The following is a 27,365-nucleotide window of genomic DNA, read 5'->3' on the forward strand; positions in this document are numbered from 1 at the left end:
CTGAAATCAGACAGGCTGTTCTGGGGTCAGTTTATTAATTTGCATGTCTTCTATTGGTCGAGATGCACTGCATACGCCTTCCCCTAGATGTCAGCAAATAGTGAGAATTGGAATGGTGTTGCTAGGAAGATCTGAGGCCATATAAAGGGTTTTGGAACGTGGGGTGCAGTCTTTTCAACATTCGCCATGACGCAAGACAGACCTCAGGATGGCGTTCTGGAAAGCTACCGTTATAGGCCTTAGATATATCCGGCTCTGATTTTATTCGATATAGGTGTTAAAGACATCATAATGTTGTTATTTTAAACCGAGTTATATCAGTTTATATCAGTATATTGCGATTTTCTGATATTTCTTTGTGCTGCGTTCTAGTGAGTTGGGCACGTCTGGGCCACATGGCTAATGTTTACTGCTAATTCCAAAGTTGAAGGACAACTTGCCCAAGATTCTGATGAAAGCTCATCAAAAAGTAAGAACTATTTATGATGTTAATTCGTTGTTCTGTTGAAAAATGTAAAACTCATATTCCGCCATTAATTTCGGTGCGGTCTCGCTTTAACGCACGCTGTATGTCGTAGTAACGTTAATTTTAAAAATCTAACACAGGGATTGCATTAAGAACTAATGTATCTTTCATTTGCTGTCCAACCTGTATTTTTTTGTCAAGTTTAGGATTAGTTACTGATTAGATTAGGTGCCTCTCCCAAGATTTCTCCCGACATATTGTTGGCAGCTTGGCTACTATTCTCATTGTATAACCACGATTTGTGCCGCTAAATATGCACATTTTCGAACAAACTCTATATGTATTGTGTAATATGATGTTATAGGACTGTCATCTGAAGAAGTTTGAGAAGGTTAGTGAAAAAATTAATATATTTTGCTGGTTTATTCGTTATCGCTATTGTTGGCTTGAATCAATGCTGTTGTGTGGTTGGCTATTGTAGTAAGCTAATATAATGCTATATTGTGTTTTCGCTGTAAAACACTTAAAAAATCAGAAATATTGGCTGGATTCACAAGATCTTTGTCTTTCATTTACTGTACGCTGTGTATTTTTCAGAAATGTTTTATGATGAGTATTTAGGTAATTCACGTTGGTCTCTGTAGTTATTCTAGTTGCTTTGGTGAGAGTTGTGATGGTGGTTGCAATGTAAAACTATGATTTATACCTGAAATATGCACATTTTTCTAACAAAACATATGCTATACAATAAATATGTTATCAGACTGTCATCTGATGAAGTTGTTTCTTGGTTAGTGACTATTTATATATTTATTTGGTCGAAATTGTGATAGCTACCTATGCAGGAAAAAAATGGTGGGATTTTTTTTTTGTGTCTTTTGCTATCGTGGTTAGCTAATAGAAATACATAGTGTCTTCCCTGTAAAACATTTTAAAAATCAGAAATGATGGCTGGATTCACAAGATGTGTATCTTTCATCTGGTGTCTTGGACTTGTGATTTAATGATATTTAGATGCTAGTATTTACTTGTGACGCTATGCTAGTCAGCTTTTTTACTGATGGGGGTGCTCCCGGATCCGGGATTGTGATGAAGTAGAAGTTAACAACATTTCTTGTCTAGCTAAGATTATTGAATCCTTGGTGAATGTGAAACTTCGTTCTTTAAAAAAAAAAATAGATATTTTTATATCTGTGAACTGTATTTTGAATGTACATTAAATCAGGGTTTAGACCAGGGCACAGTACTATTACTGTAACCACATCTGTTGTAAATTATATTGTCAATTCTTTGGATGCTAAGATGAATTGTGCTGCCCTATTTATAGATTTGTCAAAGGTTTTTGATACAGTTGATCATTCCATCTTACGGAGTAAGTTGTCTGTGTTAGGCCTTAGCACTGACGCCTGTTTGTGGTTTCAGAATTTTCTTAGTGACAGAACCCAGGCTATTATGATAGACGGGGTTAAATCCACATTGCTTGAAGTGCTTAATGGTGTACCCCAGGGTTCAATTTTGGGGCCATTGTTGTTCACGTTGTATATAAATGATATTGTAAATACTGTTAACACCTGTAACATTCATAGGGGCAGCAGGTAGCCTAGTGGTTAGATTGTTGGACTAGGTTGCAAGATCAAATCCCCGAGCTGACAAGGTACAAATCTGCCATTCTGCCCCTAAACAAGGCAGTTAACCCACTGTTCCTAGGCCGTCATTGAAAATAAGAATTTGTTCTTAACTGACTTGCCTAGTTAAATAAAAAGCAAATTTTAAAAATTCATTCATCTCTACGTAGATAAGTTATTTATTTATTCCTGTGCCTCTTCGGGACATTCGTGACCTTCAGCATGATTGACTCAAATAACTTACGGATCTTAACTTGGTGTTAAATGCTAATAAAACCAACTTTATGCTGTTCTCTAGGTCCCATAACGTTGACTGGGAACCTGCGTATTTGCACTCCAAATGGAGCATGTTTCTCACTATGAGAACTTGGGTATCTGGATTGGTAACAAGTTGCCTTTGGAAACACACATTGATGTGATGTGACACATTGATGTGACAAAGCTGAGATCTATGATATATATATATACACTGCTCAAAAAAATAAAGGGAACACTTAAACAACACAATGTAACTCCAAGTCAATCACACTTCTGTGAAATCAAACTGTCCACTTAGGAAGCAACACTGATTGACAATAAATTTCACATGCTGTTGTGCAAATGGAATAGACAAAAGGTGGAAATTATAGGCAATTAGCAAGACACCCCCAATAAAAGAGTGATTCTGCAGGTGGTGACCACACACCACTTCTCAGTTCCTATGCTTCCTGGCTGATGTTTTGGTCACTTTTGAATGCTGGCGGTGCTCTCACTCTAGTGGTAGCATGAGACGGAGTCTACAACCCACACAAGTGGCTCAGGTAGTGCAGCTCATCCAGGATGGCACATCAATGCGAGCTGTGGCAAGAAGGTTTGCTGTGTCTGTCAGCGTAGTGTCCAGAGCATGGAGGCGCTACCAGGAGACAGGCCAGTACATCAGGAGACGTGGAGGAGGCCGTAGGAGGGCAACAACCCAGCAGCAGGACCGCTACCTCCGCCTTTGTGCAAGGAGGAGCACTGCCAGAGCCCTGCAAAATGACCTCCAGCAGGCCACAAATGTGCATGTGTCAGCATATGGTCTCACAAGGGCTCTGAGGATCTCATCTCGGTACCTAATGGCAGTCAGGCTACCTCTGGCGAGCACATGGAGGGCTGTGCGGCCCCACAAAGAAATGCCACCCCACACCATGACTGACCCACCACCAAACCGGTCATGCTGGAGGATGTTGCAGGCAGCAGAACGTTCTCCACGGCGTCTCCAGACTCTGTCACGTCTGTCACATGAGCTCATGTGCTCAGTGTGAACCTGCTTTCATCTGTGAAGAGCACAGGGCGCCAGTGGCGAATTTGCCAATCTTGGTGTTCTCTGGCAAATGCCAAACGTCCTGCACGGTGTTGGGCTGTAAGCACAACCCCCACCTGTGGACGTCGGGCCCTCATACCACCCTCATGGAGTCTGTTTCTGACCGTTTGAGCAGACACATGCACATTTGTGGCCTGCTGGAGGTCATTTTGCAGGGCTCTGGCAGTGCTACTCCTTGCACAAAGGCAGCGGTCCTGCTGCTGGGTTGTTGCCCTCCTACGGCCTCCTCCACGTCTCCTGATGTACTGGCCTGTCTCCTGGTAGCGCCTCCATGCTCTGGACACTACGCTGACAGACACAGCAAACCTTCTTGCCACAGCTCGCATTGATGTGCCATCCTGGATGAGCTGCACTACCTGAGCCACTTGTGTGGGTTGTAGACTCCGTCTCATGCTACCACTAGAGTGAAAGCACCACCAGCATTCAAAAGTGACCAAAACATCAGCCAGGAAGCATAGGAACTGAGAAGTGGTGTGTGGTCACCACCTGCAGAATCCCTCTTTTATTGGGGGTGTCTTGCTAATTGCCTATAATTTCCACCTGTTGTCTATTCCATTTGCACAACAGCATGTGAAATTTATTGTCAATCAGTGTTGCTTCCTAAGTGGACAGTTTGATTTCACAGAAGTGTGATTGACTTGGAGTTACATTGTGTTGTTTAAGTGTTCCCTTTATTTTTTGGAGCAGTATATTTAACTATCGATTTCTCTCCCCCCCATATCACTAGTTGAATCCTAACCCCAAAGTTGAACCATAGCCTCCTCTTCAGGACATTTTCCCTAACGTCAAGCTTGAACAACATCTCCACTACTGAAAGGGATCATAGATTTATCATAATTCATCACAAATTAAGACAAACATAATATTGTCAATCAACCAGTTGATGAATGGAAAATGTCAGAATGGCTTACCTGCTGAATCATTTTTGGATTTGGAGAGTTTTTCATCAGAATCCTCACTGAAACAAAAAACAACAATTGAGCAACAAGACACCACCTCTCTACACACCAAGTCTGTTTTTTATAGAACCACCAAATCTTGAGTTGAACGCCCTCAACTCATATTTCTAAATCATGCATGATGCCTATGGAAGATGTTCACTGAAGTTTGAGTCAGGACTCAGCCGTTGGCTGCGGTTCTCTGGGCTCACCTGTCCTCCTGCGAGTTCTTTGACCGCTTGCGCTTCACCTCGCGAGGAGCCGCACGAGGCTTCTTAGGCTTGTCTGAGTTCTTCCCATACTCCTCATCTACAAGGGAATTAAAAGGGGTTACACACACAGCTTATCTACAGGGGAAAGGGGTTGCAGTTGCACACACGTACACAAACTCTTGCTCTCTCACCTGCGTCATCAGATTCCTGGAATTGTGAGTAATTCACCACCTTCTTGTTCCTGTGAAGTAAACACAAACAGAGATTTCCTATCCTGGTTCTAGTCAATAGGATGAGGACTGTTGTCGTAAGACAAAACATGCAGAAATAATCATCATGACAGCCTTCACTAGCAGTTACATGCTGTCAGGGGGACCCAGTTAACACTTTACCCCCCATCCCTAGCAAACATTGCTGATTAAACTAATTGCATTTTAAACTGAAGTTCATGATTAGTTGGTCATTGGAGGCAGTTGTGTTAGCTGGGGCAAAAGTGTGACAACAATCAGGCCCTCGAGGACTGGAGTTGCTCCTCCCAGGTACAAGTCAAAAGTCTAATGTGGCTTCTTCTCCTTCATCTGCACCGATTTCAACACACACAGGGTGGATGAAAGCTATTTGGAGGACAGGGCTCTAAGTGCAGCCATTTTGGTCACATATGCTCCTAAATATTTTGCTGTGCAAACTGTCATTTTAAGTTGGAGGCACCAGTTCTCAGCCAGATTATAATTGTTGTAATGATTAGGCGTCGCTGTACTGCTTTTCCTAATCATGAAAAATGACTACAGAGAAAACTGCTGTTCTCTAGCCTAAACCATTCAAAAGTTGTGACCATATTATCGGCGCTACATTTTGCTGGATGCATCGCCGCTGGGGGCTGCATTTTACACTCAGAAACCATTTTTCTTACTTTTGTAATTTACCAGACGCTCTTATCCAGAGAGACTTATAAGACCAATTACGGTTAAGTGCCTTGCTCAAGGGCACAGACTTTCTTCACCTAGTCGTCTCGGGGATTCGAACCAGCGACCTTTCAGTTACTTGGCCAACCCTCTTAACCGCAAGGCTACCTGCCACCCAGGTAACCATGTAGCGGGCCGTGAACACCTTGTTCAGTCATGACATTACCTCATTAGTTAGTTAACAACCTGGTAACTTCACCAGTATATCCAAACATTTGGGGGCACACAAAGAATGTTAAAAGGACAGCTACTTCAGGAGATCAATGATCATAGCATAGAATGAATGATTGTCATGTTATAACACAAACGTGCCATTCTTAAAGAGAGTGTACAATTTTCAATGCATTTCGATAGAATTATGCACCGTTTCCTATCCTCCTGATTTCCGCTTACAAGCAAAAACCAAAGCAGGTAGTACCAGTGACTCGCTCAATACAAAAGTGGTCAGATGATGTGAATGCTACACTACAGGACTGTTTATCTAGCACAGACTGGAATATGCTCAGGGATTTTACCTAGTCACCGTGCTTCTACATCTGCATTGCTTGCTGTTTGGGGTTTTAGGCTGGGTTTCTGTACAGCACTTTGAGACATCGGCTGATGTAAATTGATTCAATGGCATTAAGGAGTATACCACCTCAGTCACCGGCTTCATCAATAAGTGCATCGACGATGTCATCCCAACAGTGACCGCACGTACATATCCTAACCATAAGCCATGATTACACCGGCTCTGGCGCTCAATGAATGTGGCAGGGCTTGCAAACTATTACGGACTACAAAGGGAAACCCAGCCTCGTGCTGCCCAGTGACCCGAGTCTACCAGATGGGCTAAATGCCTTTTATGCTCGAGTCGAGGAAAGCAACACCGATGCGTGCATGAGAGCACCAGCTGTTCCAGACGACTGTGATCACACTCTCCATAGCTGATGTGAGCAAGACCTTTAAACCGGTCAACATTCACAAGGACACGGGGCCAGGCGGATTACCAGGACATTTACTCAGAGCCTGCGTGGACCAACTGGCAAGTGTCTTCAACGTCATTTTAAACCTCTCCCTGACCGAGTCTGTAACACCTACGTTTCAAGCAGACCACCATAGTGCCTGTGCCCAAGAACGAGAAAGGGTAACCTGCCTAAATGACTACCGCCCCGTAACACTCAGCGCCTCAACCTCAGGTGGCTGAAGACATTTGGCTTGGCACCTAAAACCCTCAAACACTTATAGGCACAATTGAGAGCATCCTGTCAGGCTGCATCACCACCTGGTATGGCAACTGCACTGCCCACAAACACAGGGCTCTCCAGAGGTAGTTGTGGTCTGCCCAACGCATAACCAGAGACAGACTACCTGCAATATGGGACACCTACAACACCCAATGTCACAGGAAGACCAAAAAAAGTTATTTGCAGTGCCCACAAAGAACAACCACCCGAGCCATTGCCTGTTCACCCCGCTATCATCCAGAAGGCAAGGTCAGTACAGGTGCATCAAGCTGGGACCGTGAGACTGAAAAACAGCTTCTATCTCAAGGCCATCAGAATATCAAATAGCCATCACTAGCACAAAGGCTGTTGCCCTACATACAGTCGTGGCCAAACGTTTTGAGAATGACACAAATATTAATTTCCACAAAGTTTACTGCTTCAGTGTCTTAAAATATTTTTGTCAGATGTTACTATGGAATACTGAAGTATAATTACAAGCATTTCATAAGTGTCAAGGGCTTTTATTGACAATTACATGAAGTTGTCGCAAAGAGTCAATATTTGCAGTGTTGACCCTTCTTTTTCAAGAACTCTGCAATCTGCCCTGGCATGCTGTCAATTAACTTCTGGGCCACATCCTGACTGATGGCAGACAATTCTTGCATAATCAATGCTTGGAGTTTGTGGGTTTTTGTTTGTCCACCCGCCTCTTGAGGATTGACCACAAGTTCTCAATGGGATTAAGGTCTGGGGAGTTTCCTGGCCATGGACCCAAAATATCGATGTTTTGTTCCCCGAGCCACTTAGTTATCACTTTTGCCTTATGGCAAGGTGCTCCATTATGCTGGAAAAGGCATTGTTCATCACCAAACTGGATGGTTGGGAGAAGTTGCTGTTGGTACCATTCTTTATTCATGGCTGTGTTCTTAGGCAAAATTGTGAGTGAGCCCACTCCCTTGGCTGAGAAGCAACCCCACACATGAATGGTCTCAGGATGCTTTACTGTTGGCATGACACAGGACTGATGGTAGAGCTCACCTTGGCACCCGGAAAAAAGCTTGTCTGGAGAAGACCCAAACAATCGGAAAGGGAATTCAGAGAAAATGACTTTACCCCAGTCCTCAGCAGTCCAATCCCTGTACCTTTTGCAGAATATCAGTCTGTCCCTGATGTTTTTCCTGGAGAGAAGTGGCTTCTTTGCTGCCCTTCTTGACACCAGGCCATCCTCCAAAAGTCTTTGCCTCACTGTGCGTGCAGATGCACTCACACCTGCCTGCTGCCATTCCTGAGCAAGCTCTGTCCTGGTGGTGCCCCGATCCCGCAGCTGAATCAACTTTAGGAGATGGTCCTGGCGCTTGCTGGACTTTCTTGGGCGCCCTGAAGCCTTCTTCACAACAATTGAACCGCTCTCCTTGAAGTTCTTGATGATCCGATAAATGGTTGATTTAGGTGCAATCTTACTGGCAGAAATATCCTTGCCTGTGAAGCCCTTTTTGTGCAAAGCAATGATGACGGCACGTGTTTCCTTGCAGGTAACCACGGTTGACAGAGGAAGAACAATGATTCCAAGTACCACCCTCCTTTTGACGCTTCCAGTCTGTTATTCGAACTCAATCAGAATGACAGAGTGATCTCCAGCCTTGTCCTCGTTAACACCCACACCTGTGTTAACGAGAGAATCACTGACATGTCAGCTGGTCCTTTTGTGGCAGGGTTGAAATGCAGTGGAAATGTTTTTGGGGGATTCAGTTCATTTGCATGGCAAAGAGGGACTTTGCAATAAATTGCAATTCATCTGATCACTCTTCATAACATTCTGGAGTATATGCAAATTGCCATCATACAAACTGAGGTAGCAGACTTTGTGAAAATTTATATTTGTGTATTCTCAAAACATTTGGCCACAACTGTACATAGACTTGAAACCACAGGCCACTTTAATAATGTTTACATATATTGCATTACTCATCTCATATGTATATACTGTATTCTATTCTACTGTATCTTAGTCTATGCCGCTCTGACATTGCTCGTCCAAATATTTATTTATTTTTAAGTACTTTGAACGGATGGTCGTGGTTCACATTATCCCAGAAACCCTAGACCCACTCCAATTCGGAAACTGCCCCAAAAGATCCACAGATGACGCAATCTCAATTGCACCCCACACTCCCCTTTCCCACCTGAACAAAAGGAACACATATGTGAGAATGCTTTTCATTGACTACAGCACAGCATTCATCACCATAGTGCCCACAAAGCTCATCACTAAGCTAAGGACCCTGGGACAAAACACCTCCCTCTGCAACTGGATCCTAAAGTTCCTGACGGGGCACCCCCAGGTGGTAAGGGTAAGCAACAAAACATCTGCTATGCTGATCCTCAACATGGGGGCCCTTCAGGGGTGTGTGCTTAGTCCCCTCCCGTACTCCCTGTTCACCCACGACTGTGGCCAAGCACGACTCAAACACCATCATTAAGTTTGCTGACGACACAATAGTGGTAGGCCTGATCACCGACGACATAGCCTATCAGGAGGAGGTCTGAGACCTGGCAGTGTGGTACCAGGACAACAACCTCTCCCTCAACGCGAGCAAGATAAGGGAGCTGATCGTAGACTACAGGAAAAGGAGGGCCGAACACACCCCCATTCACATCAACAGGGCTGTAGTGGAGCGGGTCGAACTCTTCAAGTTCCTTGGTGTCCACATCACCAACAAACTATCATAGTCCAAACACTCCAAGACAGTTGTGAAGAGGGCACGACAACGCCTATTCCCTCTCAGGAGACTGAAAAGATGTGTCACAGGTCCCCAGTTTCTCAACAAGTTCTACAGCTGCACCATCGACAGCATCCTGACCGGTTGCGTCACCGCCTGGTATAGCAACTGCTCGGCATCAGACCATAAGGCGCCAACAGAGGTTAGTGCGTACGGTCCAATACCTCATTGGGTCCAAGCTACCTCCCACCCAGGACCTCTATACCAGGCGGTGTCAGAGGAAACCTCAAAAAATTGTCACCGTCTCCAGTCAACCAAGTCATACTGTTATCGCACAGCAAGCGGTACCTGAGCGCCAAGTCTCGGTCAAAAAGGCTCCTTAACAGATTCTACCTCCAAGCCATAAGACTGCTGAACAATTAATCAAATGGCCACCCGGACTATTTACATTGACCCCCCCCCCCACCTTTGTTTTGACACTGCTGCTACTCACTGTTTACTATCTATGCATAGTCACTCTAACCCTACCTACATGTACAAATTACCTCAACTAACCAGTACCCCTGCATATTAACTCAGTACCGGTACACCTGTTGTAGTCAGCGCATGTGACAAATACAATTTGATTTGTAACTTTTATATTAGTAACGTTGTTTTTAGATTATACGTTTTTGGATACTGAGCACAATTTATCACAAATAGAGATCTTTAGATCGTTCATTTCACACTGATAAATTCCTCTCAGGGAATCAAAAGGCAGATTCAATGACTTCAATGTAATGTAGAGTCAGAAGGGCAAAGATGGATGCAGATTAGAGAAACATAACTCTAGGAACCACACCTGGTTCATATAAGATGCACAACTCAGTATGGTTCTTCTCATCTCCAGTAAGTAGAAAACATATGCATCAAAATGCAGCCAGCACAATGTATTTCCAATTATTCCAAATCAAGGCGCAACAGGATTCCATCCACCTCAGTTCCCTCTATTCCACCACACCCCCAAATACACTCAGCCATCAATCATGCATCAGCCGTATGCGTTTTGATGTTGAAAAGTTCCCTCACACAGATGACGATAGTTTCTCTAGGAAACTGGACGCTTGTGTCTCACTTCTCCAGTTTCAAGGGCTCATTTGGGAAAGTGGATGAGTGGAATGGGTTAACACACACTACAGAAGACCAGTGCTGTAGGTGACACAGCTGACCACAGGCAGGTGCTCAATGTAATACACACCTTCAGAGCTGTGCCATAATATACACACACAGGCATGAGGCGTGCATAACCTACATACAGTGGTCTTGATCTCGAATACACACACACCCTTCTATTTTCCCATCCCCCTGACCTAACACACACCAAAGTGATTGGAAACATTGTCTGTAATAGTAATTATAGGTTACCAAGGTACCTCATATGGTTAAATGTGCTAGCGGGAGCAAGGGAGGTCAGGGCAATGAACGCTTTTGCAAGCGAAGGCCCTGTCGCCACCGTGAAGACCTCAGACATACAGGCCCGAAAGACAAAGCCCTGACCACCACTAGAAAAGCAATCGCCATGAGCTCAAACGGGGGGGGAAAGACATTTAAAAAAGAAGGACCCACGCATTACCTGGGGAAAAAAACGGGAACAAGGGGAGGGGCAACCATCGAGGCTACATTGCTACTTTGTTGCATATTCGTGTGCAATATCGGTTACATTGTTGCAACAGTTGCTCGATAAGCTTCCGCTACATTTTATTAACAAGCAACGTCCATGTGTGTTTATCTTGCGAAATAGGTTATTTTCTTCGCTCAAATGCGACCCTCTCGGTCTTTTCAGGCAGCGAAAAACTAGGCGTGGGGGGGGGGGGGTGACTTCTAAAGCCACTCCGCCCCCTGCTATCAGTGAAAATGTAGCTCCTCAGCTCTCCCTTTCTCGTACCGCGTTTTCACTCAAAACCAACAGGCTGCCGTCGCCCCTTTCACATTTCATTGTTCCCTAATAAGACCATAGAATAAAACAATTGCGTTTCAATGGTGGATAGCCTACTTGGAACTAGTGTAGACGTCGCTAGGCTGCGTGTTAATAAGATCACATCCCATGAGGCGATGTCCACCTCCTGTCCTGTTTTTTTATTAACGTTTCAGAGGCTCCCGTGGATGAATGGGTAGCCATATTCCCCAGTCTGGTCTACCTCCCCTCTCACACAAAATACCATGACATACCACATTCCAGGAACACATAAAACCAAGGTAAATATAACTGAAACATAAGGGTATCGCACCAAATGATATTCGAGTAGGATCGGTTTTTGTAGACATGATTCACACCAGATGCACGCACTCTCGCCAAGGCGCGCGCAATATAGGCATTTTCACCCCGCCATGGCGAACGAACAGTCCACATTGCAAGGATTCATGCTAGTAAGTGCGTGCACAAGTATAAAAAAAATACATTTACATAAATGTTTCATCAAATAAACGGAACTGTGGCCAAAAACACAACATGGTAGAGACGTACGTGTCTCCTGTAAAGGCAGCGTGCACGCCACACTGCCTCCGCGAAGGACATATTAGAAAAACGTACCTCACTGGTCTTGACATTTTGCAGAAATACTGTAGAGGTTAAGAATGTAAGAAAGGGGAAAATAAATCCAGGAAAATAAAAATGAAATCGTCCCGCTCTGCAACTCCAATGGGCGCAACGAAACGTTCCAACGCCCGAGCTACTGCGTAAAACGAAATATACGGGAACGAATTTCTTTTCAAAACGCGATTTTAGTTTAAATTGTACCTTGAGCTTCTCAAAATGGTGAATAAAACAAACTGAAACTGCAGCATGTGCGCAACCTAACTGATTGGCCCTAGGGCGGGCTCTTGGCACAGAGGACCGCCCATCGTTGCCGCTGAAAGGAGAGCATCAACACTCCAAAGCTTCTATTGGGTAGTTTGAATGATGATTTCCTTTTTGGTTGGATCTTCTAGTTGCTCATCAAACTCAGTTGTTCAAACAATTTACCCTCCCCCCTTTCAACGATAGGTTGAGACAGCACTACTAAGAAAACAAAAAGAGGCCCTCAGTGTGGATGTTAAGTTGCCGGAGTTTGTGTCCGAAATGACCGCAATGTAACTTTTTTTATTGGGAAAGATGCGCGGCCGGCCAGCATAGTAGTTACATGAATGGCTGTAGTAGGCAATGCATATTAATTTGTAATATATTTTCCACTGAAGGAGGCTTGTTGTCCTGACACTGTATGTATCCTCAGGTACCACCATGCAGCCATTCCCAGGCACCAGAATAGGCCTATCTGGTAGATAGATCTAAGTTGCAACCTGAATTGCACAGAAGACAGAGTCAGGTATAAATGTTGTTCTACAGTCTGAAAAAGTGAACATTCATAATCTCCACCAATATCATAATGTCCATACAACAATCTAATGTGAAATTCAAAGAATATTTAAACAGAAAAATGTGTCAGGTTTTACATTATAGTTTCTCCCTGTCAATATACTGATTAGCCCTTTCATAGACGGTAATGCTAAGCATCTACCATATACTGCAAATGCATAGACGCTGCCAACAAGCCCCGTCTAAACATAAATACATTTAGGCAGAATAGTTTTGGAAACATTTGCAACTTAACTTTCATATCGACGAGAAATAATAATACAAAATAATGTTGAACTACTACACATCGTTAAAGGGCTAGGGTTCCCACAAGGCCATGTACTGTACCTAGATTTTTCTATGTTTCTTTTCTTTTGTGTTATTGACTGTACGTTTGTTTATGTGTAATTCTCTGTTGTTGTTTTTGTCACACTGTTTTGCTTTATCTCGGCCAGGTCGCAGTTGTAAATGAGAACTTGTTCTCAACTGGCCTACCTGGTTAAATAAAGGGGAAATAAAATAAATAAATAAATAAAGGTTTGTGTACGGAAGACGAATGCGACCATCTGATTTAATTAGCTACAGTGCCTTCAGAATGTATTCACACCCCTTGACTTTTTCTAAATTTTGTTGTGTTACAGTGTAAATTTGAAATTCATTAAATTGACATTTTGTGTCACTGGCCTACACACAATACCCAATAATGTCAAAGTGGAATTATGTTTTTAGAAATGTTTACAAATTAATAAAAAATGAAAAGCTGAAATGTCTTGAGTCAATAAGTATTCAACCCCTTTGTTATGGCAAGCCTAAATAAGTTCAGGAGTAAAAATGTGCTTAAAAAGTCACATAATACATTGAATGGACACTCTGTGTGCAATAATAGTGTTTAACATGATTTTTGAATGACTACATCATCTCTGTACCCCACACATACAATTATCTGTAAGGTCCCTCAGTCGTGCAGTGAATTTCAAACACAGATTCAACCACAAAGACAGGGGAGGTTTTCCAATGCCTCGCATTGGGCACCTAGTTGTAGATGGGTACAAAAAAAAAAATGCAGACATTGAATATCCCTTTAAGCATGGTGAAGTTATTAATTACACTTTGGATGGTGTATCAATATGCCCAGTCACTACAAAGATACAGGCGTCCTTCCTAACTCAGTTGCCAGAGAGGAAGAAAACCGCTCAGGGATGTCACCTTGAGGCCAATGGTGACTTTAAAACAGTTACAGAGTTTAATGGCTGTGATAGGAGAAAACAGAGGATGGATCAACAACATTGTAGTTACTTTACAACACTCATGTGGTGAAAAGAAGGAAGACTGTACAGAATAAAAATATTCCAAAACATGTATCCTGTTTGCAATAAGGCACTAAAGTAAAACTGCAAAAAATGTGTCAACGAAATGAACTTTATGTCCTGAATACAAAGCATTATGTTTGGGGCAAATCCAACACATCACTGAGTGCCACTCTAAATATTTTCAAACATGGTGGTGGCTGCATCCTGTTATGGATATGCTTGTCATCAGCAAGGACTATGGAATTTTGTAGGATAAAAATAAACGAAATAGAGCTAAGCACATGCTAAATCCTAGAGGATAACCTGGTTCAGTCTGCTTTCCAACAGACACTGGGATACAAATTCACCTTCAGCAGAACAATAACCTAAAACACAAGGCCAAATATACACTGGAGATGCTTACCAAGACCACATTGAATGTTCCTGAGTGGCCTAGTTACAGTTTTGACTTAAATTGGCTTGAAAAGCTATGGCAAGACTTGAAAAGGACAGTCTAGCAATGATCAACAACCAACTTGCCAGAGCTTGAAGAATTCTAAAAAGAATGATGTGCAATTATTGTAAAATCCAGGTGTGCAAAGCTCTTAGAGACTTACGCAGAAAGACTCACAGCTGTAATCGTTGCCAAAGGTGCTTCTACAAAGCATTGACTGAGGAGTGTGAATACTTATGTTACTTCGATATTTATTTGCAAAAATGTCAAAAAACATGTTTTCACTTTGTCATTATGGGGTATTGGGTGTAGATGGGTGAGAAAAATTAATCCATTTAATCCATTTTTAATTCAGGCTGTAACACAACAAAATGTGAAATAAGTCAAGGGGTAATAATACTTTCTGAAGGCACTGTATCTATAGCTTCTCCGAATACCTGTGTGTAACAGAAGGACGCCAGAAACGTGTTGTAACTTAAAAATATATACAAATATTGTCGGCTGCAACTGTGTTAAAATTAAAACACTGAAACAATTAAAACGGTTAAAAATTGTGCAGTAAATTTATATTTTATATGTATGAAATTATTTTTATGTGATATGAAATTACAGGGCTTTAAGTTTCTAGAACTGTATCATAATTGAGAATCGATTTATGTTTAGATTAATTAAGTATTTGTCTGTTTGGTCTGCCAGAGCCAATTTACCTCTGAACATAACACATAAGGTCCTCAGTACATTCTTGGCCTATATACTGAGCTGATGAACATGGGCTATTTTTACACTAAATACCTTCATGCTATATTGATGACAAGACAATACTGCTATGAAGGGTGTGCTATTCTGGAACAATCTTTATTTAAAAAATGTCCTGCTGTTTAGTCATATGCTTTTCTTTGTTTACAAAAATCCTTGAAATTTGAAGAGATGGTCTTATGATGAATGAGAGGATTGTGCTGAGACTGTTTGATTAACCTATTAGAATATGTATGTTGTACTTCTTTCACAGTTGCTTTTCTTCCTCCACAGTCAAGTGAGAAGCTGGAACCATTGTGGACCTCCAAGGACATGAATCCATTCATCTATTCAAGGCCTCTATTACCTGCATTTAGTCTATGCTACAACGCCCCAAGAGAGCAATGGTAATGATAATGTAATTAATTTCAATAGAGAACATTAGAAACCGCTCTCCCAGAGGCGGCGCTCCTAGTGGCCGAAGACTTTAATGCAGGGAAACTTAAATCAGTTCTACCTAATTTCTATCAACATGTTAAATGTGCAACCAGAGGGGAAAAATTCTAGATCACCTGTACTCCACACACAGAGATGCATGCAAAGCTCTCCCTCGCCCTCCATTTGGTAAATCTGACCACAATTCTATCCTCCGGATTCCTGCTTACAAGCGGTACATACCCCATCCAGAAGCCACGGATTACAGGCAACATTCGCACTGAGCTAAATGGTAGAGCTGCCACTTTCAAGGTGCGTGACTCTAACCCGGAAGCTTATAAGAAATCCTGTTATGCCCTCCAACGAACCATCAAACATGCAAAGCGTCAATACAGGGCTAAGATTGAATCATACTACACCGGCTCCGATGCTCGTCTTATGTGGCAGGGCATGCAAACTGTTACAGACTACAAAGGGAAGCACAGCCGCGAGCTGCCCAGTGACACGAGCCTACCAGACGAGGAGCTAAATCACTTCTATGCTCGCTTCGAGGCAAGCAACACTGAGGAATGCATGAGAGCATCGGCTGTTCCGGACGACTGTGTGATCACGCTCTCCATAGCCGAAGTGAGTAAGACCTTTAAACAGGTCAACATTCACAAGGCTAGACGGATTACCAGGACGTGTGCTCCGGGCATGTGCTGACCAACTTGCAGGTGTCTTCACTGACATTTTCAACATGTCCCTGATTGAGTCTGTAATACCAACATGTTTCAAGCAGACCACCATAGTCCCTGTGCCCAAGAACACTAAGGCAACCTGCCCAAATGACTACAGACCCGTAGCATTCACGTCGGTAGCCATGAAGTGCTTTTAAAGGCTGGTAATGGCTCACATCAACACCATTATCACAGAAACCCTAGACCCACTCCAATTTGCATACCACCCAAACAGATCCACAGATGATGCAATCTCTATTGCACTCCACACTGCCGTTTCCCACCTGGACAAAAGGAACACCTATGTGAGAATGCTATTCTTTGACTACAGCTCAGCGTTCAACACCATAGTACCCTCAAAGCTCATCACTCAGCTAAGGATCCTAGGACGAAACACCTCCCTCTGCAACTGGATCCTGGACTTCCTGACGGGTCACCCCAGGTAGTAAGGGTAGGTAGCAACACATCCGCCATGCTGATCCTCAACACTGGAGCCCCTCAGGGGTGCGTGCTCAGTCCCCTCCTGTACTCCCTGTTCACCCACGACTGCATAGCCAGGCACGACTCCAACACCATCATTAAATTTGCAGAGGACACAACAGTGGTAGGCCTGATCACCGACAACAACGAGACAGCCAACATGGAGGAGGTCAGAGAACTCGCCGAGTGGTGCCAGAATAACAATGTATCCCTCAACGTAACCAAGACTAAGGAGATGATTGTGGACAACAGGAAAAGGAGAACCGAGCATGCCCCCATTCTCATCGACGGGGCTGTAGTGGAGCAGGTTGAGAGCTTCAAGTTCCTTGGTGTCCACATCACCAACAAACTAGAATGGTCCAAACACACCAAGACAGTCGTGAAGAGGGCACGACAAAGCCTATTCCCCCTCAGGAAACTAAAAAGATTTGGCATGGGTCCTCAGCTCCTCAAAAGGTTCTACAGCTGCAACATCGAGAGCATCCTGACTGGTTGCATCACTGCCTGGTACGGAAGCTGCTCGACCTCCGACCGCAAGGCACTACAGATGGTAGTGCGTGCGGCCCAGGACATCACTGGCGCTAAGCCGCCTGCCATCTAGGACCTCTATACCAGGCGGTGTCAGAGGAAGGCCCTAAACATTTTCAAAGACCCCAGCCACCCCAGTCGTAGACTGTTCTCTTTACTACTGCATGGCAAGCTGTACCGGAGCGCCAAGTCCAGGACCAAAAGGCTTCTCAACAGTTTTTACCCCCAAGCCAGAAGACTCCTGAACAAGTAATCAAATGGATTCCCGGACTATTTGCATTGTGTGCCCCCCCCAACCCCTCTCTCACGCTGCTGCTACTCTCTGTTTATCATATATGCATAGTCACTTTAACTATACATTAATTTACATACTACCTCAATTAGCCCGACTAACCTGTGCCCCCGCAGATTGGCTATCCGGACTATCTGCATTGTGTCCCGGCACCCACCACCCGCCAACCCCTCTTTTACGCTACTGCTACTCTCTGTTTGTCATATATGAATAGTCACTTTAACCATACCTACATGTACATACTACCTCAATCAGCCCGACTAACCGGTGCCTGTATATAGCTTCACTATTGTTATAGCCTCGCTACTGTATAGAGCCTCGCTACTGTAATTTTTCACTGTCTTTTTTTACTGTTGTTTTTATTTCTTTACTTATCTATTGTTCACCTAATACCTTTTTTTTAACTTAAAAATTGCGCTGTTGGTTAGAGCCTGTAAGTAAGCAATTTCACAAAATAAATTTGTGAAAAGTGATAAAGGCAAAGATCATTCTGGAAAAAGGTACTGACTGCAATATAAATAGCTCACTCCATATTGATTCAGTGACATAGGAAGTTGAATATCTACTTGGCGTACTGAGGAGAGGGAAAGTTGTCGGTAGATGTTTCTAGTACACAGCTGATTGGGTGGCCTGTGATGAGCGGACTACTTTGCCAATGGCCATCCAGTGGCAACTGCTGTGTCCTGCCCTATTTGTCCCCACCGTCCCCACGTGACAAATAAACTTTGATTTGATTTGATTAGAATATGAATAAAGAGTAGGCCTACTCCACGGAGGCTGCACGAGTAGAATGGACAGAGTTTTTTTCAGGGGAAAAGGGATTATAAATAACTGATGTCCATCACGAACGATCCAAAGGGTTGTGTAGTAGATCTTTCCATAACTCAGGGTCAAGTGGCCTGTTCAGGATGCAACGTTACACTATGTTTAGATATACAGTACCAGTCAAAAGTTTGGACACACCTACTCATTCCAGGGTTTTTCTTTATTTTTACTATTTCCTACATTGTATATTGATAGTGAAGACATCAGAACTATGAAATAACATATATGGAATCATGTAGTAACCAAAAAAGTATTAAACAAATCAAAATATATTTTATCTTTGAGATTCTTCAAAGTAGCCTTCTCTCAACCAGCTTCATGAGGTAGTCACCTGGAATGCATTTCAATTAACAGGTGTGCCTTGTTAAAAGTTAATTTGTGGAATTTCTTTCCTTCTTAATGCGTTAATGAGCCAATCAGTTGTGTTGTGACAAGGTAAGGGTGGTATACAGAAGATAGCCCAATTTGGTAAAAGACCAAGTCCATATTATGGCAAGAACAACTCAAATAAGCAAAGATAAATGACAGTCCATCATTACTTTAAGACATGAAGGTCAGTCAATCTGGAAAATTTCAAGAACTTTGAAAGTTTCTTCAAGTGCAGTCGCAAAAACAATCAAGCACTATGATTAAACTGGTTCTCATGAGGACCGCCACAGGAAAGGAAGACCTAGAGTTAAGAAGAGACTTGCTTCGGCCAAGAAACACGAGCAATGAACATTAGACCAGTGGAAATCTGTCCTTTGTTCTGATGAGTCCGAATTTGAGATTTTTGGTTCCAACCGCCGTGTCTTTGTGAGATGCAGAGTAGGTGAACGGATTATCTCTGCATGTGTGGTTCCCAGCGTGAAGCATGAAGGAGGACGTAGGATGGTGTGGGGGTGCTTTTCTGGTGACACTGTCTGTGATTTATTTGGAATTCAAGGCACACTTAACCATCATGGCTACCACAGCATTCTGCAGTGATACGCCATCCCATCTTGTGGGACTATCATTTGTTTTTCAACAGGACAATGACCCAACACACCTCCAGGCTGTGTAAGGGCTATTTGACCAATAAGGAGAGTGATGGAGTGGTACATACGATGACTTGGCCTCCACAATTACCCGACCTCAACCCAATCGAGATGGTTTGGGATGAGTTGGACTGCAGAGGGAAGGAAAATCAGCCTAAAAGGGATAAGCATATGTTGGAACTCCTTCAAGACTGTTGGAAAAGCATTGCAGGTGAAGCTGGTTGAGAGAATGCCAAGAGTGTGCAAAGCTGTCATCAAGGCAAAGGGTGGCTACTTTGAAGAATATAAAATATAACATATGTTTTGATTTGTTTAACACTTTATTGGTTACTACATGATTCCATATGTGTTATTTCATAGTTTTGATGTCTTCAATAGCATTCTACAATGTAGAAAATATTGAAAATAAAGAAAAACCCTTGAATGAGTAGGTGTGTCCAAACTTTTGACTGGTACTGCAAATGTATCATGTAGAACAGATAGGGGTACTTGTCATAGAATATGGAATCATGTCAGATTTATTCATTCTGTTTCTATCTGCACCATTCACGTTTCACATCACTGACTACAGACCCAGTTTTTCTGTTAGATTTGTCCCTTGCCAGATTTTGTTGAATTTGGTTTGTGTGCTCAAATGAATAAGCCCAATTGTTGAGCACGAAACATCCCAATAGAGTAACATCCCCTGGATCCAGTGGAAATATAGAAGGCTGTTGTAAAGTCATACCATTATCAGACAGTCTGAGTGGACCCCTGTTCTTTCTCCTTTCATTCCTCTAACCTCTAGTGTCAATCACTTATGTGCACCAGTCACAGATGAATCTGAGATAGACAATTAATTATGTCAAATAGAGATGAATTACACACAGCTAGATATAACACTGGAGCTTGACAAGAACTACAAGTAATACAGGATCTTAACAAAAAACATTGTTTTTTAGGCTGGTGTAATTTAAAGTCTGCCCCCACACATGTGCGGTAACTAAGAGTAGGCTTTGCTCAAATTGTAGGCTGTGTTCAGTGCTGGCTTGGAGAGGGAAGTGTTGTCAAAGAGCTATGTGTGTGTGGGCGTGCGCGCGTGTGTGCATGTGAAATGTTTTCAGTTCTGGTTTGAAGTCATGTAGAGCTGAGAATTGGACTAAACTGCTGCAGTGTTGATAGATGTTATTACAACTATGTAGTGAGCATAACTGCGTAGAGATCCATGATCATGATACTGTGTACATGTATAAAATAACATTGTGAGCAATACAGGTGAGCAATGCAACATTGACATTTTAAGTGTAGTATTGAATAAAAAATGAATTCACTGATACATGACAAACATTGTGAGGTGTGTTACAGTCAGAGGCATTGTGTGGTGTGTATGGAAGGTGTGTACATGAGACCTGTGGATTGTAAATGTATGAGGTGAGGCAGCTTTAAAAATGCATGCTGTCTGTCTTCTCGAGTGTTCTGTGTGAGATCAGACTGTGCTCTGGCTGTCTGTGCTCAGGGCTGATACTGGAGTAAGGAGAAGACACGTTTCTATGGTAACCAGGTGAGAGAGTTTCTCCCCTCTACATCCCCTTCTTCTGCTTTCTTTCTCAATATTTTGCGATTGTAAGGCCTGCAGTTTTCTCGGCACAAAAACACAGACAAAAAAGATTGGAGGAATGGGTTTCGATGTTCAATGTAGCCAAGGTTGTTTAGAGGGTTTCCAAACTTTTTATATTCCTGTATCCCTTCAAACATTCAACCTCTAGCTGCGTACCCTATCTAGCACCAGGGTCAGCGCACTCCCAAATGTTGTTTTTTCCCATCATTGTAAGCCTGCCACACACATGCTATACGATACATTTATTAAGCATAAGAATGAGTGTGAGTTTTTGTCACAACCCGGCTTGTGGGAAGTGACAAAGAGCTGTTAAAGGACCAGGGCACAAATAATATTAATCAATAATTTTGCTCTTTATTTAGCCATCTTACATATGAAACCTTATTTGTTCATCTAAAATGGTGAATAACTCAACACAGGTTAATGAGAAGCTGTGCTTGAAAGGATGCACATAACTCTGCAATGTTGGGTTGGGTTGTATTGGAGAGTCTCAGTCTTAAATCATTTTCCACACACAGTCTGTGCCTGTATTTAGTTTTCATGCTAGTGAGGGCCGAGAATCCACTCTCACATACAGTTGAAGTCGGAAGTTTACATACACCTTAGCCAAATACATTTAAACTCAGTTTTTCACAATTCCTGGCATTTAATCCTAATAAAAATGTCCTGTCTTAGGTCAGTTAGGATCATCACTTTATTTTAAGAATGTGAAATGTCAGAATAATAGGAGAGAGAATTATTTATTTCAGCTTTAATTTCTTTTATCACATTCCCAGTGGGTCAGAAGTTTACATAGACTCAATTAGTATTTGGTAGCAATGCCTTTAAATTGTTTAACTTGGGTCAAACGTTTCGGGTAGCCTTCCACAAGCTTCTCACAATAAGTTGGGTAAATTTTGTCCTCATGACAGAGCCGGTGTAACTGAGTCAGGTTTGTAGGCCTCCTTGCTCACACACGCTTTTTCAGTTCTGGGCAGAACTGAAAAAGCGATGATCCTAACTGCTAACAAATTTTCTATAGGTTTGAGGTTAGGGCTTTGTGATGGCCAATTCAATACCTTGACTTTGTTGTCCTTAAGCCATTTTGCCACATCTTTGGAAGTATGATTGGGGTCATTGCCCATTTGGAAGACCCATTTGCGACCAAGCTTTAACTTCCTGACTGATGTCTTGAGATGTTGCTTCAATATATCCACATAATTTTCTTTCCTCATGATGCCATCTATTTTGTGAAGTGCACCAGTCCCTCCTGCAGCAAAGCACCCCCACAACATGATGCGGCCACCGTGCTTCACGGTTGGGATGGTGTTCTTCGGCTTGCAAGCCTCCCCCTTTTTCCTCCAAACATAACGATGGTCATTATGGCCAAACAGTTCTATTTTTGTATCATCAGACCAGAGGACATTTCTCCAAAAGGTATGATCTTTGTCCCCATGTGCAGTTCAAACCATAGTCTGGCTTTTTTTATGGCGGTTTTGAAGCAGTGGCTTCTTCCCTGCTGAGCGGCCTTTCAGGTTATGTCGATATAGGACTCGCTTTACTGTGGATAAAGATACTTTTGTACCTGTTTCCTCCAGCATCTTCACAAGGTCCTTTACTGTTCTTCTGGAATTGATTTGCACTTTTCACACCAAATTTTGTGATTCTCTAGGAGACAGAACGCGTCTCCTTCCTGAGCAGTATGACAGCTGCGTGGTCCCATGGTGTTTATACTTGCGTACTATTGTTTGTACAGATTAATGGGGTACCTTCAGGCATTTGGAAATTGCTCCTAAGGATGAACCAGACTTGTGGAGTTCCACAATTTTTTTCTGAGGTCTAGGCTGATTTTGTTTGATTTTCCCATGATGTCAAGCAAAGAGGCACTGAGTTTGAAGGTAGGCCTTGAAATACATCCACAGGTGCACCTCCAATTGACTCAAATGATGTCAATTAGCCTATCAGAAGCTTCTAAAGCCATGACATCATTTCCAGGAATTTTCCAAGCTGTTTAAAGGCACAGTCAATTTAGTGTATGTAAACTTCTGACCCACTGGAATTGTGATAGAGTGAATTACAAGTGAAATAATCTGTCTCTAAACAATTGTTGGAAAATTACTTGTGTCGTGCACAAAGTAGATGTCCTAACCAACTTGCCGAAACTATAGTTTGTTAACAAGAAATTTGTGGAGTTGTTGAAAAACAAGTTTTTATGTAAACTTCCGACTTCAACTGTAGGTACGTGGTTGCAAAGGGCATCAGTGTCTTAACAGCGCGATATTCCAAGGCAGGATACTCTGAGCGCATCCCAATCCAAGAATCTGGCAGTGGCTTCTGATTAAATTACATTTTCACAGAACTGCTTATTGCAATTTTGAAGTGAGGCTCTCTTGTTCAGATATCGATAAGTGGATTGGAGCCAGGACATGAAAGGGATAACGAATCCAGTTGTTTGTGTCATCCATTTCGAAAAAGTACCTGCCTAATTGCGCACCCAACTCAGTTAGGTGCTTCGCTAAATCCCATTTGACATTGTCCGTAAGCTTGAGTTCATTTGCACACTAAATATCATACAATGATGGAAAGACCTATGTGTTGTCCTTGTCAATGCAGACAGAGAAAAGCTCCAACTTCTTAATCATAGTCTTAATTTTGTCCTGCACATTGAATATATTTGCGGAGAGTCCCTGTAATCCTAGATTCAGATCATTCAGGCAAGAAATAACATCACCCAGATAGGCCAGTCGTGTGAGAAACTCGGCATCATGCAAGCGGTCAGACAAGTGAAAATCATGGTCAGTAAAGAAAACTTTAAGCTCATCTCTCAATTAAAAAAAACATGTCAATACTTTGCCCCTTGATAACCAGGGGCCGGATTCACAAAACCTTCTTAAGAAGAAATTTCTTCTTAACTGCCATTTTTTACTTAGCTATAGATTTAAGAAGAAAATTAAGCAAAGTTGCTATTCCTCAATAAAGTTATTGGAAATGTTCTTAAGGTTTTTCCTAAGTAAAAAGTTAAGAAGAAATGGGATTGAAAATAATGCTTTAGGATTTCTTGGAAATGTACTTAACTTTTGGACAGCTAAACCCTTGTCTTGAGACGAATGGATACTTTTGTAACCATGAACGTTTTCTTGCGCCACAGACAGTTGGCTACCGGATATTTAAATACAGTAAGAATACAAATTAAACACGCATTATCTAGCTAGCTAGTAATTAACAATATATTACAATACTCTGGAAGTATTAAATAGCTAGCAATATCTTGTCAATTTGCAAAGAAGAACTTGGCTAACTTAGCTAACGTTAACATCGTTAGCTATGTTGGCTATAATGCCTTTACACGTTAGCTAGCTAACGTAGCTAACTAACTTTCCAGTCGCACAGTCCCTCTACCACCTTCTCTATGATGGACGACACCTTCTCCTCCAGCTGGTCCACATGGTCTCCTTCTTCTTAGTAGCTGACTTGATGTCGAACCACTTCTTCCCCGACGGCAGAGACAGACTAGGCCACTCTCGCCCATCCTTTCTTTTTGGTCTCTGCAGTGACCCTGCAGTTATCAGGTCTCCCCAACAGCAACCTTTTCCTGGCTGCTATTTACTCCACCATCACTTCAATCTCTTTTCTTGGTTATCCATTTTTGATTTTGATATAGCTAGTCTGATGGCTATAATGTATGAAAAATAGCTAAATAACCAAATCCGATCATCCCTGTCACATAGGGGTTTATTTATTGGTTTCAAGCACGTCACTAATGTCAATGCTACATAAGAAGATACTTACAAAGTTTTTAATAAAGATATCATTGGATAGTGCAGAAAATACACGAGAGTTCAGGGGCCTTGCTTTAACAAAGTTAACCAGTTTCACTGTAGTGTCCAAAACATCTTTCAAGCTGTCAGGCATTCCCTTGGCAGCAAGAGCCTCTCAGTGGATGCTGCAGTGTGCCCAAGTAACGTTGGAAGCAACAGCTTGCACGTGTGTTACCACTACACTATGTCTCCCTGTCTCCCTGTCATGGCTTTTGCGCCATCAGTACAGATACCAACATGAGCAGCTGCTATGTTTGGCTACATACGGACCGTTAGTAGAATTCCCGCGAGAGAGTAAAGGTTAATGTGATTGGGTGTTAATTATTTGACGAGGCTACCTGTATTTGACATTGTGTTGTTATTTTGCTGAACACTAGATGGTTTAATTTTATTTTTGGCAGTGAAGGCTACTGTAACGTCTGGAGAGTGATGGGTGTGGAGTCAGACGCAGAGAGCAGAAGGTTGACGGGAAAAACGCTTTAATGTCCTTTCGCACAGTAACCAGTTGCTAACATGGGTGAAGCCCAAAACACAAGCGCAACAAACCCAAAACCATAGTTACCAAAATACCGGACAGCGAAAACCCAAAAGAACACAAATACCACTAACGTAAAATAACAACAAGCCCGCACAAACACCAGCGGGCTAAAGGAACTTAAATAACACCCATCCCAAAACCCCAACAAGGAACAGGTGAAAACAATTAGACAAAAACAAACGAAAAGGAAAAAGGGATCGGTGGCAGCTAGTAGACCGGTGACAACGACCGCCGAGCGCCACCCGAACAGGAAGGGGAGCCACCTTCGGTGGTATTCGTGACAGCTACTCAGGCTACTCACCCAAATGTATAGCCCCGTCGGAAAATATAAATGGACTGTTTGAAAATGTGAAGAGAAACGAATGTAAAAAAACAACAACAAAAAAACACATTTTTATTTGGCTTACCACGGACAGCATTGCAGTATGGGAATACCTGGTTTAGAAGAAACCGTTTGACACTCACCTTAGCAAAATGCCAAAGCAGACATCTTTCAGTGTTTCAGCTTTTTAGTGAACGTCAGGTACATGGAAAAAAGGAATTGATACTCTCTGATACCTTGCCTTGCATCCATAGACATTTGATATATTTTTTGTTTGTTTTGTATTTTACCCCCTTTTTTGACCTTCTCTCATCGCTGCAACTCCCCAACAGGCTCGGGAGGCGAAAGTCGAGTCATGCGTCCTCTGAAACATGACCCTCCAAACTGCACTTCGTAACAACCGCCCGCTTAAACCGGAAGCCAGCCGCACCAATGTGTCAGAGGAAACACCTTTCAACTGACGACCGAGTCAGCCTGCAGGTGCCTGGCCTGCCACAAGGAGTTGCTAGCGCACGATGAGCCAAGTAAAGCCCCCACGGCCAAACCCTCCCCTAACCCGGATGACGCTGGGCCAAATGTGTGCCACCATACGGGACTTCCGATCACAGCCGGTTGTGACACAGCCTGGGATCAAACCCGGGTCTGTAGTGACGCCTCAAGCACTGCGATGCAGTGCCTTAGACCGCTTCGCCACTCAGGATGCCCCTAGACATTTTACATATCTTATCAGCCTCTATGGGTTCTTGAGCTGCCAGGAACAGGTACTCCATTTCAAGAAAAGAATACTCTCAATTCCCTTGAACCTAAAATCAGTAACAGATTTAGGTCTGGGAAATCAGAGCAATCTCTGACATGAATGGATGAAAGCCAGTTTCCAAGGAATTTCCTACACCTGGGCTAAGAGCTAAGTAAAGTGGCTAAGGACTGGAATAGAACCAGGCCAAAGTCACTGTAGAGCTGCTGGATCAGTAATACATCTTTCCCTGTGTTGTACTGTCACTTAGTGGTTGAACAATTATACTACACTTCATCCATATAACTGTCTGATCTTGTTCGTTAATATAATTTTTTTCGAGTTGAATTCACTTCACTATTAAACCACTCAGGGGCAGTGCAAGACTGATCAAGTTCTCCCATCCCGTAGCCTACTATGATCTATCCTCAAGTCTACAAATCTGAGAATGCCCATGGCCAAATTCAAACTTTGATTCGGGAAGTCTGATTCAATTGTTTGCTGACCTGAGAGGATTCTGGGTTCCCTGTTGATGAGCTTCAACTTGTCCGTCAACAACCTATGTGTTTGTCCTTTTGGTGCTCTTACGACTGAGAGAAAGAGAGAGAGATAAAGAAAGAAAATACTCAGGGCTAAATTCATTTCCATGAATGAATTTCCTATTTAAAGACTTACCACATGCCTTCTGGCAGAGAAGTTTTTTTTATCCCTTGCTTTCTCTGTACTCCCTCTAAATGAGTTGCTCTGGGCGGTTCAGTGGAG

The 27,365-nt window shown here is 42.7% G+C and overlaps 1 protein-coding gene across 2 annotated transcripts in view; it reads right to left on the reverse strand.

Annotated features, from left to right (window-relative positions):
- The window catches only part of LOC120060850 (nuclear ubiquitous casein and cyclin-dependent kinase substrate 1-like), a 30,436-nt gene extending 18,131 nt beyond the window's left edge, over positions 1-12,305 (reverse strand). For both annotated transcript variants that reach the window (XM_039010271.1, XM_039010266.1), the window contains exons 1-4: positions 12,043-12,305; positions 4,775-4,824; positions 4,584-4,680; positions 4,345-4,391 (exon numbers count right to left, since the gene is read on the reverse strand). In XM_039010271.1, coding sequence (XP_038866199.1) covers positions 4,345-4,391; positions 4,584-4,680; positions 4,775-4,824; positions 12,043-12,059 — 211 coding nt within the window. In that variant the 5' untranslated portion in view covers positions 12,060-12,305. The remainder of the gene's footprint in view (positions 1-4,344; positions 4,392-4,583; positions 4,681-4,774; positions 4,825-12,042) is intronic.
- Positions 12,306-27,365: the final 15,060 nt, after the last annotated feature.

The sequence above is a fragment of the Salvelinus namaycush genome, chromosome 2, assembly GCF_016432855.1.
Source record: "Salvelinus namaycush isolate Seneca chromosome 2, SaNama_1.0, whole genome shotgun sequence".
Taxonomy (NCBI): Eukaryota; Metazoa; Chordata; class Actinopteri; order Salmoniformes; family Salmonidae; genus Salvelinus; species Salvelinus namaycush.